Source organism: Rhea pennata, chromosome 1 (assembly GCF_028389875.1).
Source record: "Rhea pennata isolate bPtePen1 chromosome 1, bPtePen1.pri, whole genome shotgun sequence".
In the NCBI taxonomy this organism is placed as follows: domain Eukaryota; kingdom Metazoa; phylum Chordata; class Aves; order Rheiformes; family Rheidae; genus Rhea; species Rhea pennata.
The window spans coordinates 174,780,237-174,795,233 of NC_084663.1; the positions used below are offsets into that span (position 1 = coordinate 174,780,237).

Consider the following 14,997-nt stretch of genomic DNA (forward strand, 5'->3'; position numbering starts at 1 on the left):
CAACTCCACCGCAGTGGTGGCTCTGGCCATGATGCACCCAAGGTTCTTTAACTCTTGGAAGCACCCCAGAGCAAAACCCTCTTCTAGGGGCTGCACTATCCGGAGCCTCATGCTTGTCCATGTGCTGCCTGTCAACTCTGAAAGATCATATATGTTGGCTGAAAACTTTGATGATTTTTGCTTTCAATCGCTGATTAATCAGTACAGAGGCTGGAATAAGTTATCCTTAAATACATAAGCATATATCCAAATGAAAACACAATTAAAAAGGATGAAAGATATCAAACCTAAAATTATTATGCTGAATTCAGAGGCCCTGCTCCAAATGTTACTCAAAATTAAGTTCTATGAGTTCATAAATGTATTTTACCATCACAATGCTTCACAAGAATATTAGATCACTGGATTAATATACTACTGCAAAGTTTAATGTTGGTCCCAATTAACAAGTAGAGTTATATTTTCTTCATAATGAGATTTAATGTCAATTTAACCAGACTTAATTAAACTTTGGCTTATAAATCATTTTATTGAGAAGTGCAATGACATTTTCTGAGTTTTATGGCTTTTTAATTAAAATAAATTAAACCAACTTGTGATTAAGTGACTGCAAATTTTTTCCCTTGTATTTCCACAATATCACGTAACATTCTAGTCAAACAATTTAAACATATTTTAATGGAAGTCAATAGGTTAAAACCTCAGACCATAAAAATCTTGTCTTTTAGATACCCTTTGACATTTAGTCAAGTGTCGGGGGGGGGGGGAAGGGGAAACTGAGTCATCTTTCAGTATATGTATCAATTGTTTAAAGATAACACAGTTAATGGAGACTGTGAATCTTTGTCTCTGTGTTGGCATGTCTATATACGTGGATATATAAAGATAAAAAGTTATGCATCATTAAAAGTTGTTTTGTATGAGAAAGTATTTACCTTCTTAATAATAGGCATCACTTTCAGTTTTAGCTAATTTATTCTATTTGCATGCATGTGTTGGGATGTGTAATTACATTAGACAACTCAATGAAGCTCGAAGTCTTATCATTTTGTCATGGCTAGATTTTTATTACTCACTTCTATTTGCAATCCTATATAAAATAATGCACAGTTATTTTTTAATGTGCTATTTTAATGGGTAATTTTCAAAGAATATGATGTTAGAGAATTAGAATGATCATCTCCTCCTATTATGGGAAAAATAAACCCACAAAATACAACATGTGACTTGCTTGTGCCAGTATAATTCTGATGTTTTAAGTCTTGGACCTTTTTTGTCTGTGCCAGCTACATTTACATTGTCTCAGTAATACCGGGTAAGTTCTAGCTCAGCTCCTACCGAAGAGTCAGTCTTTCTGCTGGTCCAAAGCTAAGTAAGCAATTGTAGACAAGCATTAATTTGAATTTTGATATTCTAATGATTGAAGTGTGGAGGTGGAATTATCCACTTCCCTCAATTTACCTGTACTTCCCTCAATTTACCTGTACTTCCTTTTAAAATGTTGACTGGCTTTTTGTCATAACTCTTGCCTTTTGTTTTCCTGCTTCCAAATTTCACTAAGTTTGTCCAAAATGTCCTTGTCAAAAACATGATTGCTTTTTACCTATCAGATCCTGTAACTCATTTCTCTGTCCAATACTTTTTTACTAGTTTCTTGTTTGTTTTGTATCAAATTTAGATTTTTCTTTTTCCATGAGAAGGGTCTTGTGCCTCTATTTTATACCTATTTCACTTTCCTCCTACAATTATATGTGAATGAGGGAATGTGAGCACTCTAAAATAGCTAGATAAAGAAACCTTGCAGAACTGTGCTTCTTACTTGTTCCCTGGTAGTGTAGGGCAGGTAGTTCAGAGACTGCTTGATGAAGCCCTCAAGATTCAGTCAACTAAATTAACAATTTTTATATAGCTTAATATTTTTGTTATTCCTGTTTTTATTATAAACTTCATTTACTTCATTCATAAACTTATTATAAACTTTTGAATGCTGTATATATTTTGTGTGCTAGCTGGATGGTAGCAATCCATTCTAAATACTTTCAGGAAATAATGCTAAATTCACGGTCTTGAGCTACTTAGCCTTGTACAGACAAACATTATCCTGATATTGATAATGTAACTGCATATGAATGACAAGTTACTTAGGAAATAAATCAGATAGGAAAAATGCAGAAATACAGAATAAGAAAAAATATAGAAAAAAATGTTTTTGTATGCATATAAACATTTATAATATATATTGAATGTGCTCAGATATGTCTGAGTTTATAAAATAAATTCGAACAATATGCAGATCTGCAATTGACTTTATGAATTCTTATAAAACATTTTTTCTTTTCCTAGTTAATGAACTCTACCTTTATTGCAAAATATTTGAAATATTACAGTACACATATGAATTGCAACTATACCTGTTTCATCTAATCATTTTTGTTTTCTTCTCCTAAAGATTACTATGAAACTATTGCCTAATCTTATGGGATTTTTTTAGTTTTAATGGCCGATTTTGTTTCCCTTTCAGTATTAATGAATCTAAAATATTTTCATCTTGTCAGGAGAATATAATGGAAGTTATAAGAAATCAAGAGTTTTTACTCTTACCGGCTGAAGAACTCCATAAACTTCTTGCTAGTGATGATGTCAATGTTCCTGATGAAGAAACCATTTTCCACGCCTTAATGATGTGGGTGAAATATGATATGCAGACGCGATGCAGTGACCTAAGTATGCTACTTGCTTACATCAGATTACCACTGCTTCCACCACAGGTAATTTATACTGCTTTTTTGGCTTTTGTTTTGTTTTGTTTTATAAAATGAATATAATCACTGTTATTGTAAAACTCACATCAGTTTAGAATCAGCAGCTGCTGAATACTCTGGATATTTAAAAGCAAAAACCATTGAGAATTATACGCTATGAAATTAGCACTTCATCCAGAGTGACCTGAAAAATTTTGAAGTTTGGGCTGAGAGACTCCCAACAAGAAGTGCAGTTTTGAACCTGAAAAGCAGTAACTTGTCATGACATGACAAGAAGGACAGGCTGAATAGTTACTCTGCTGAACTGAGATTATGGCAGATGCCAGGCTGAATATGAGCCAACAGTGCAAATAAAGAATACTGCACATTAGTCTACACCAGGAAAAGCTTTGTCAGTAGACTGAGTGAAATTACTATTCCTGGAATACCCTGTTCTGGTGAGGCTGCAGCTGGAATACTATTTCCAGTTTTGGATCCCACAATTCAAGAGGGATATGGAGAAACTGGAAGGACTCCAGTGAGAGGCTATCAGTGTGGTCATGGAGCTAAAGTACATTTAAGTATGAAAGCTTGTTTAGTCTGGTGAAGAAGAGGCTAAGGAGCCTACAGATATACTAGCAATTTAAAACTGCTTGAAGGGTAGTTACAAGGGTGGTGGAAACAACTCTTCTTAAGAGCCTTGCACAATGTAAGAAGAAGCAAAGACCTCTTAGAAGGCAAGGCACATTGTTCAGGGGTTATAGAATCACCTTAACTGGGAGATAGATGAGGCTATGGATCACCAGATCTAGTACTGGCATTAACTCTGCTTTGAGTGGGAAGTTGAACTAGATGACCTCCAGTTTTTTGGAGATCCCTTCCTGCAAGAATGTGTTCACTGCCTCTTGGCCAAAACACTATTTTTATGATGCTTCTATTAAGATTAAGAGGAAGTACTAATGACACTTGGGCAGTTGAAAAATTTACAGGTTAAACTTATAGAAAAGTGTTAGGAATTACATGTGATACTGAGTGATAGAATAGCATGACTAGTAAACATGAGGATGTTTAGGGTATATTTTAATGGTTCTCAGCAAAGGTACGCATAATAAAAAGATTGCAGAAATAGTTAAGTTAAAGATAATGTATACCACACCAGTGTGTTGTATTTATAATGGCTGTTTTTGCACCTGCTTGTGATATTAGATCATTGGTCTAATAAAAAAGCTAAAAAAATGGCATAGGATAAAGCATAGATATTACTGTTTTTCTCTCTGTAACACTTTTAATAAGATCACTTTCAAAGGCTTGCAAATGCCATCAGTAGAATAATGCATAGTGTCTGAGCACTAAAGGTACCAGCAGAATAATGCCATCAGTAGAATAATGAATTGTGTCTGAGTATTAAAGACAGATCTAGTGTAAATTGATGTAGGCATCTAAATGATGCCTAAGAGCAATCCAGTCCAAAAGTAAAGTACTTAAATACCCTGTAAAGTCGCTGGTAAGAAAGTGAACTGATCCACCTGGCTTTGGTGCTTATTTCTATGGTGATATTATAGGGAACCTGTAGAAAATGCTAAGCTTTTAAAGCCCCCCAGAATGCACACATTTTATCTGGCAGCATATGATTTTGTGTTTTATTAATTTACATATAATACCTGTGTAGAAATTCTTTAAATCCTGCCTTGGATAATTGCCATTGTTAGGCAAACTTGTAAATTCCTTCCACAGCTCAACTGGCATTTGGAAAAGAGATAATTCTATCTGCTGTTAAAAAATAATTAAGCAGTCATTGGAATACTGATGTATACCAATGTATATCATCTAGTTCTGACCTTTTTGATATATATTGGATTAGATAAAAAAATTAAAGGGGGCTTTGTTTAACAAAAATCCAGGGTGTTACTATATTTCAATCAATCCCTAACTTCTCCCTCTGGGCAATGCAATTGATAATATAAATAACCTTCTCTCACCTTCTTTCAGCTCTCTAACCAACTCATGTCATTAAAGAAGTCTAGCTAATATGAGTTTATACCCGACTAGATTTCTAGGGTTTTAAGAGTGCTTCTTACCTCACAGTCTGCTATGGACCCGTATGGACCATACGGCTCAGGATGTATGTGTATCCTACCAATCTCCTCTGCAACATATTTGTGAAGTTCTGTCAATAATTTTTTAATGGGTTGGATGTCATGAGATTATAACTTGCATTTGAAAGAAATAAAGCTGTGATTCAATTTCATGTTCACATATACATTTGCGCTTCTCCATGTCAGTCAGATGCCTAAATTTCGGCTGTAGGCAGTGAAGATCTAGGATTAGAGCAGCTTCCAGCACAGAGCAACCTAGTGCTATTTGAGAGGGTCCCTGGTTCCCAGCTGGTTCCCAGCTGATTTTCTGGAGGAGTTCTCTTCCAGTGTCATAAACTGTAAATCCAGTGTCATATTTGCTAGCCCCATGTGGATTCTTGGACAACATGTGACATCTCCAAAGGTGCTAGGTGCTTGTTTTTATGCAATTGGATTAAACATTTGCTCCTTATATGGGATTTAAATGTTGACCGATATAAAAATAATATGAACTTAGGAGTTCTAGCAAGTATGACATGACAATTTCTTTCTTTATTGAGGAATCTATCTTTTGACAAATTCACTACAATAGAATTTTGCCTTTCTTTTCTTCTTCTTGACAAATAGGATTGTGCATCATTTTTCAGAGACATAGTTTAAAACTAGTTTCAGATTAGTGAAGAAAAAAATAACCTTTTTAACGTTTGTTACCTAACATTTAAAGCATAAAAATATAAAACATTTATATTTTTACATATATTAAAATAAATAAAAATAAATTAAATAAATATATTAAAAAAAAATCTCAGTCCTTTCCAAAGGAGGTTTCAGGCAAGCTTCTAGGGTGAGATACATATTCTTATATTAGCTTATCATTATAGGAGAAATCTGGACCTTGAGTTTCACTAGCCTGTGAAATGGCAACTATTTTATATTATTTAGCTCAGGCAAAATACATTCTCATTTCTCTACTCTTCTTATATGGAGCATCCACTTGATGTTTTTCAGTGAAGTAAACCTTCTTTTCTTTTCATTTAAACAATTTCTTTAGTTGCAGATATATCTGGTCAGCTGGTATTTTATATGACAAAACATACGATAATTCAATGCAGTATGATCCACTGCAGAAGTGCAGTGCAGAAGTGATCCAAAGAGATCATTTTTGTCTTTTAGTTAATTCTAAAATGGTCTAAAAGTCCTGTTTCGGTTTGACTGGCCTTTTTTCTATAGGTAAGTGACAGCATGAAAATTTATAAACAAATAAAATGACAGACAGTCAGTATAGTTATTGTGTGGCATTCATTTTGAAATGAAGTTTTGCTTCAGTGAAGTTCATTTGAATACTTTGAAGCTGTCATGATATACTCTTCAATTACGATGTGGTGGCAGCGTAGTGCTATACAGCTATTACTTTATCCTATATCCAACCAACCTGGATTTTTATTGTGCTCAGTGTCTCATGATATCCTGAACATAAGGCTTGCTTCTAAAAATATTAAGATAAATATATTCAATGCCAAAAAAAAAAAAAAAAAGAAAACCCCCAAACACTTCACTTCAGTAAAACATTTTGCATGTGTTAATAAATGTATTAGGGAATGACACTGATGAATAGAAAACATAGACCTTGCCTTTTTTTATAGTAACCTTGCACTGAGAAAAGTTCAGATCAGTGTTTTAACAAAAATAATTCTATTTGTATTGCTCAGACTATTTTTTTCTGTGCAAAACTTTTATTCTCATAGACGTACCTCTCAGCATATACAGAGTGTGTTCATGTTTAAATACACACTTACTAATATTATATAATATTATAAAAGTAAAAAATATATGAAATATATAATATTAATTGTCAAAATCAATGTTAAACTTTGGTAAGAGCTTATCTTCCCTTGACCAGCAAAATGGCACTGTTTTAAGTGCAAGCTCTTTGAGATGTGTGATACAGTGCACTCTGCGTGAAATGATGTCTTTTGCTTTGAGGAGACGTGCTTCACCTGCTTGTCTTTGTCTTTAACAGGTCACATTATTTAGAGTCATTAGGTAGCACCTTTGTATCTTTGCTGTTATAGGGGTTGTTGGTCACATTGCTGATTAGATCAGATTGTTGCAAAAATTGTTCTCTGTATTTGCCTACTCTATTATCTTCTTTGGCAATAAATTTTAAAGTCCTTTCAATATTTTTTTCACTGATTAGGATGCCAGCATATTATAACTCACATCTGAAAATCCTATATATTCAATGAAACTAGTACAAGTAAACGCAGTGGAAGCGGATCTAATCACAATGGTATACCCAATGTTATTTTCCAGTTCAAACTCTCATTTTTTTAGCCCACAAATAGACTGCACCACAATGGCTTGCATAGCTCTCAGCAGTGAAAATGAGGCACAACTTTCAACAGATTTCTGCTGTCATTTAGACAGCTAAGTAATATGCTAAGACTTGCCAAACTGCTTCACACCCAGCTGCTCATAGCAATTTTAATGAAAACAATTGGGTGCAAAGCATTTTTAAAAGTCTTTCATTGTATGTTCCTTTTTATGTTCCTAAATAGAGCTGACCACTTTTAGAAATCTGGATTTAAAGGCCTTGTCAGATATATATCTTGCCTTAGAGCTGTCCTTGCTCTGTTTTCATTTACAAAGGTACAAGATGGTTTCAGTGTGGTTCAAATTTGGACTGTGCTGTAGATAGTGAACAGTGTTGTTTCAATCTGCAGTAGTACATTTTGCTTGTGAGTGTCAATAATGGCAAAAATCAAGAAGCGCTAGAATTTTAAATTGTTTTCTGTGGAGTTTATCATGCATTAGTGAACTCTGTTTTGTTCTAGAGAGAGCAGGGTAGACACTGGGAAGAAAAATTGCATCACAGGAGAAAAAGAGGCTTCACAATTTTGTCAGGATCTGTGCAATGGGTGGCAAGACCTTTCCGTATAGGCCACAAGAACCCCGTAAACCATAAAGACTTTAAAATCTATCAGTGGAGCAGATTCTCCCACCCACTCAGGGGCTGAGATGGCCTGACCTGTAGGACCCCATGCCGTGCAGTCCCTGGAACCCATGGCAGAGCCTAACTCCAAATACCCTGAAACTTGGGCTGTCTGGGTCAAACCCAGATGTCTAAGTCTACTTTTTTATACAGTTTAGCACTACGACCATACCTTTTTAAAATAAGGTATACTTATTTTATACTCATATTGATTTCTATAGTTTAGTGTGGAGGCACCTAAACTAGTCTTAGACTAGTGTGTTAGAAGTGTAGTATAGTGCTGGTTTCTATAGGCTTCCTTCTTCTCTGAGTGGATTTTCCCTAACAGGAAAACAAACAAACAAACAAAAAATCCCCACAAAACATCAGAAATGTTTTCTTCTCTAGTTTGCTAAGCCAGCAATATTTTGGAAATTACATATGTACTAAAATAATTTTTCATGTGTCAGTCTTGTCCTTTAAATACTCTCTAAAGGAAAGGTATTTTAAGTTAGACATATTTTCATTTCTGTAAGAGGTTTTTATATTCAATCCATTTTGTGTTTTTAAGTCCTGGAGATGATACTTGAAACAGGAGAGCATTAAGGAAGAGGTTGTCCCTTTGTATTCCATTTATTTGTACTCAAATTTTATAGGAGTTGTACCAAAGTAATAACAATTTTGGTATACAGTAACTACAGTTAAAAAAATAATAATTTGAAAATATAAACTATTACTTGTTATTGACTGAATATCATTTATGTTCCATTTGTTTGCATTTGTCATGCTTTTGTTTTATCTTCTATTCTAATTTACTTATCACTTTCCAAAGGAAAAAAAAAAAAAGAAATTTGATTCAGAAGTTTCCAATAAAAAGATGTATCTATGAACTGAAAAAGATCAGGCAGTAAGAATATCCTATATCATACCATATATTTAAAATATATATTTTACTTTTTTTCTCTCCAGAGATTAAAGAGGAAAAAAAAATGTAAGAAACTCTAGGGGACATTCATCTTACCTAATTTTAGAGATCTAGAATAAAAATGTCTAGCATTTGAGATAGGCATTTACTTCAAGAAGAAATTTGTCATGATATAAAGCAACTTTATTCTCTCCATTTACTGCATGCTAGGATGATGAATCTATATAATTAATTACAGAGAAAGCTTGCACTTGAGTTTTGTACTTCTTATTTGCGCCACTAAATCTGCCCTATATTGTAGGAAGAGAAAAAGTTCATATAAGTCAATCATCTTTTCTTTGAAACCTTTCTTTGAATGAATAACTGATACAAATACTGATACAAAACTTGATTTACTGAACTTGATCTGGTAGAAATAGTATAATTTGATCTTAGCAAATTACTTTTGTCTTTAGAATTGTAAGCAAAAAAAAAAAAAAAAAAAAAAAAAAAAAAAAGCTCACAAATATGGAATAAGCCTTAACTCAGTAAAGAACATTAGGATATAGCTTTGACCATTTTAATATGGAAGGCTGGATTTTTAGACGGGTTGATTGTGTCTTAAATGCATGTAATTTCATGTGTCTCCTTCAAAAGTTTTGGAAGGACAAGTGTACACAATTGAGAGAATTTCTGCTAATAGCAATTAGATTTTAAATATGTATAAAATACTCTGATTTATAAAATGATCTTCAAAGGTCGCCACTGGAGGCAGATGCTGTTTCATCAGATTAAAAAAAAAAAAAAGACAATTCCTAAATTGAAAAGCATTTGAATCAGTAATACATAGGGATGATAAATAAATTGGTCAAATTAGTACCATTTTCAAAGATATACCCAGTTGTACTATTTAAGTCACGGAAAGTCAGTATGTGCCAAAAGAGTGGACGTACTTAGGAATGAAGTGAAAACTAAAGTTTGAACAGTGTGATAAAAGACAACAAGGGACCACTTACACAAAATAATATTGAAGATTTTAATAAATGGGCTCATTAAATCATAATCTTTGGGGAAGTGTTAATGTTGTGAAAGTGGTTTCAACACCACAGTTTAATTACTTATCACAGATGCTACCAATGAATATTCCCATCCCACTACTTAGTTTATTCAATAGAGTGGGGAAAAATAATCAGTTTCTTCATTTTTATACCATAAATGCAAAACCTCAGAGAATGTGTGTGTGTGTGTGTATGTGATTGTTTGTTTATCTAACGTATTCATTTTGGTAACCCGATGGTAGGTTCAGGAAGAAAAACTTCAGCTGTGCTATATTATAACTGAAAGGCAGACAGCCAAATTTAAGATCACCTCCGAATATGAAATTATTTTTAATATGTGGAGGAAAAGTTGACATTATAAATTAATTAAATACTAAACACATTTCTACTGCCAGTGACTATAATCACAGGAAAAAAGAAAAAAAAAAAAGAAAGAAAGAAAAGAAAAAAGGCCTGGTAGATGTTAAGAGTTCAGTTCTTAGTCATAAAACACAAATTAATTAGAGTACTTTCCAAAATTCCAGTACAAGACTGTTTGCAATATATTATCTGATCATGATTATCACCTGTGTACAAACACAGATCACACACTTGCACAAAACCTCATGAAAGCCTGCTGTCTAGGGAATAAATCTTAAAGTAGATTTCTAATGATTAGCCATATATTTAAAGAAAGAACTGGTTTAGAGTTTTCTGAAGGTCTTTAAGGTTTTGTCTTTTATTGCTAAGGAGAAAATATCCTTCCTCTGAGAATATAGAAATTTGGGGGATTTAGTATAGTATTTGTCAGCCAGTTGGAGAACAGCAATATATTATAAATAACAAAAAATATCTCATTATGTATATTCAAACTGTTCCTACATAGAAATGCTTGAAAATAATCTCTGAACTACAAGAGGTTTACTTAAACTGTTAATTAAATGTGAATAAGAAAGAGAGAATTCCAGTGTTCACTGATCTGAAGCAAAACAACAGAGAACAAAACAAGATTAAATATGCTAAATTGGAGAAACTACTAATCGCAAATATTTTTCATGGTTTTATTTCTAAGACAGTACACTGAAATAGTTTTCCTAAGAGCTATGAGTTCAGAAAGATAAACTAGATATAAGCTATCTTTTAATTTTCAGTTTAGGGCCTCTATTTACAAAATAGTCAAATGAGTAACAGAAATGCTTATTTTGCAGTTTGCATAATTTATTCAATTTTCAGTAAGACAAAAAGATCTTTAAGTAATATTGCTAAGGTTCAGCTGGATAAAATGGGATTTAGAAATGGAATTTACACTTTAGCTGCATACATAATCAATTTCTGAGCTTGTGACCTTTACATTTAAAAGTCGAGAAAATATCATAACTTTTATGTTTTTAAAAAGAATAAAAGAAGACAGTGAGTGAATTTTTAAGTGTTTTAATCTACTTCAGTTAAAATCTATTTGCATATCAAGGTCTAGATGAAGAATGATATTGTTGGCAATAAGTTGATGTATCTTCCAAACGCAGAAAGGTAAAATTAATGGCTATAAGTGTAAAATATAGTTCTATTAAATTCACAGTTTTGCAATCCCTGAAGTTAGTATCATGTGCTATACAAATTTAAGTCATTTGGTTATCTACAAAATTGCCCCAATTTTCAAAGTAATATATCATTCTTGATGTTTTTTTCTAAGCACTAAAATAATGTAATATCAGGACAAGATGCAATGGGCAGAAATTGAAGCACAGGAAGTTCCGCCTGAGCGTGAGGGGGAGTTTCCTCACTGTGAGAGTGACAGAGCCCTGGCACAGGTTGCCCAGAGAGGTTGTGGAGTCTCCTTCTCTGGAGATCTTCAAGGCCCGCCTGGATGCAACCCTGTCTACCATGCTGTCGGTGACCCTGCTGAGCAGGGAGGTTGGACTAGATGATCTCCAGAGGTCCCTTCCAACCTCACTGATTCTATGATTGTATTTATTTTTTAAACAATTATTGTGTCTTATCTTTGTATCCACTTCAAGTTAATAGTTATCTTAATTTTTAAAGAGCTTTTATTTATTCTAAATATATCTTTGTTCTCCGAATGCATATCTTAGACACTTCAATAACATATCCTTCATCAATAGCACAAGATACTTTCAGTTTTCATGTAGATAGTGCAAATGTGCTGCTGTTCTTTCTTTTATTACTTTACAAGAATAATTAGTTTTGTATCTATACAAATATTTTAATTTATTTTTTCCATATTAGAAAATACTACTGATAACTGAATCTCATTCATTTGACTTGAGAAGAAAGTTAATATTATTATTAGTGGAAGCCATTTAGGACTTTAATATAGACATTTTAAATTAATACCTTTCATTGTCAAAAGAGCCATAATTCTCCCTTACTTAAATCTATTTTTTTCCTAATATAGCTATTTAGCAGAAAATTCACATGAAGTTGTAAGAGAGAAAATAAAAGTGCTATGGGCAGGGATAAGCCATATTTTACTTCTATTACCCAGTATCTTTCTCTTACAAATTTCATAATTCAGTTTCTTTTTTTACCTTTGATAATTTGAGGACTACTCCTTAGTAGTGGAGAATTCCTGATTGCAAAACGCTTTTATCCATTTTTTTAAACATTTCAAAACCTTCATGCAAAAACCATGCAGTGTGGATATTTAGGATTGTTGGAGCTGGTCAGAAAATGGGCTGTAAAATTTCAATTGAAATAGGAAAAACAAGAGGAATTAGAAAGAACAGGGATATATTTTCTACAGAAAGAAGTCTTTGTAAAAAGTTTTCAATTTATTAATTTATATTGTTATTTCAAAGTGGCTTATTTGCTAGATCATGAAAAGCATCACTCATTCTTCTCTAGCTAATTTTAACAAGACTTATAGTGATATAAAAGGACAGTTTATCTGAAATCCTGCCTATTATTCCTGACTTAATCCTTCTTAGGGAGATTAGTCTTTAAATTATCTTCCATCATTTTAATTTAAGTCTTTAACAATGGCTGATGGCTATACAATAACCATTGCCTACACCAAAAGTCTTGTTCATATCAGCCATCGTTTAAATCCCAGAGGAAAGACAAGGATATATTCTTTTAGGTGGAATCCTGAATTAATAGAAGCATAATGAAGTATTCACTCAGAGACAGCCATTCAAAATACTGTTAATTGTATTAGCTCAGTATACGGTTGTTTTTATCTATAAACTCTAACTTAGGTGAAAATACTTAAGTTTGATGTCAGACTGGAAAAGTCTTGGAAGAAGAAATAAGAAAACTATTTATAACTCATTACAGAGTTGTCTCAAAGAAATCACAGGTTGTCTCCAAGGTAACAAGAGCTCAATCAGCCTATAAAAACTACAGTGTCAGTGTGGTTTCTGACACAATCTGTTGCCAGTTGCAGAATCTATGTTCAGAGTAGTCAAGAAAGATATGCATTTTTTAAGAAAAAATATTAGGAAAATGGACCATTTCATCAAATACTTCAGATAAAATTTGAGCAATTAATTCACTGAGTTTTTTTAATCTAATCAGTTCAAAATTTATTAAACAAGGGTAAGGAGTTTAAACGGATTGTTGAACAGCTACTCTTTTAAACAAGAGGTTTTGTATCTAACAGAAGTAGTTCAGAGATTATTGGTTTTATGAACAGGATAGTAGCAATTCGTATGGAACTTTGTCCTCCTTCATGTTCGTGGTGAGCATCAATAGCCTGCAATTGCTTAAAATAAATATATAAAGTTTTGATCAGGATAATGACCAAAGTCAAAATTTGCAGTTATAATAGAATTTACAGATCTTCCTTGCAGATGTCTTATAGATAGAAAATAAAAAGTATCAAACAATTTATTCCTTTTACCATGTTACGTAACTCAAATATCAATGCAATGACCTCAGAATAATGAATTCATCTTTTACTATCAGCTTTAGACTGATACAAAACTCTTCTAATAGGCGCCCCTTCCAAAGATGCACCAGTGTTTCCTATCAGTTGGAACAGCATAAGCATAGTGAGACTTCGAAAAAAGGACTGCGATCTTATTTTAAAGACAAGGTTTTAAAACAATATTTGTATACTTTCTAGGAATTGAAATAAACCATTTATTTGCTTTTCTTTTTCACCTGCATGAAGTACAAACATGACCTTACCCTTTAGAAGTCTCTATTTTTTTCTAGTGGCTGTATTTCTATGATCATTGGCAATAACTAACAAAACTGTACATGGAAACAGACACATAAAAGGACAATGTTGTCCAATCAAATATTTCTTTTGAAGACTATTGAATATGTAAACTCCTATGTCATTTTTACTTCAAATTTTCATTTCATATGGTAATGTGTTCCTCTGATTCAAGGTTGTCAAGAGACTTCAGATATATTTTGACTCAAGAAAGAGGCTCATGGGCTTTGTAAAACAAAATGTGCCATAAAATACCACATTTCATTTACTTGCAATTCATCTCAAGGCTTTTAAGCTTTTTGTCTTTGTATTGTGATTATTAAAACTATTAAGATAAGGCTAATCCTATGTTCTACATAATGATGGCATGTAGCTTTCTGAGGGCACAGGACTCCCTAGTCTTTTTTTAGAGGCAAAAAAATGAATAGGAAAATGCACCTAGCTAATGGGAGAATTTTTAGAGGATTGGAACTGAAATCCTCTCCTGGGCCTGGTTTCCTTTGCGGACATGTGCTGAGCAGTCACATTGCTTAGGTTCTTTACATAGAAAATCACCAGAAGCCCAGGCAATTTTCTTTGGTGTATCTTGATGTAAATGTGTTAGATTGTTTAAAAATCTGTAGTTATTTCTCTCTCTCTCTCTCTTTTTTTTTTTTTTAATTATAAACTTTATTCATTACTCATTTACAAAATTTGGGCTACTTCAAAATTTTGTCTTATGCTAAGAGGGTCAGCCAATAGCCCGGTGATCACCAGACAAGGCTGTGGTCTCAGCGCGTGCCCAAAGGCAGGCTAGGAAGCCAAGTCAGCGTGGCAAAGCCCTGATCAGCCAGGCACACAGGCGGGCACCGCAGAGCTGCAGTGTGGCTCGAGCAGTGACCAAGGACAAGCTTAAATACAGCCCCTGAGCCAAGGAGCAGAGGCCCAAGTGACTCTTCTCCCAGCTCTTTCTCATACACTTCCTTCCCACAACTTAGCTGAGCTCACAGCGGTATGATGCAAGGTTGGACGGATGTCCATGCTGCCTCTGAGCTGACTTTGAGTGTAGGCAGCTAAATGCCAGGAGGTGAGGAGCTGCGGTGGGAGAGC

At 33.5% G+C, this 14,997-nt stretch overlaps 1 protein-coding gene across 2 annotated transcripts in view; it reads left to right on the forward strand.

Moving 5' to 3' along the window:
• Positions 1 to 14,997, forward strand: part of KLHL1 (kelch like family member 1) — a 243,290-nt gene that overhangs the window by 131,942 nt on the left and 96,351 nt on the right. For both annotated transcript variants that reach the window (XM_062576137.1, XM_062576148.1), the window contains one exon: positions 2,556 to 2,768. In XM_062576137.1, coding sequence (XP_062432121.1) covers positions 2,556 to 2,768 — 213 coding nt within the window. The remainder of the gene's footprint in view (positions 1 to 2,555; positions 2,769 to 14,997) is intronic.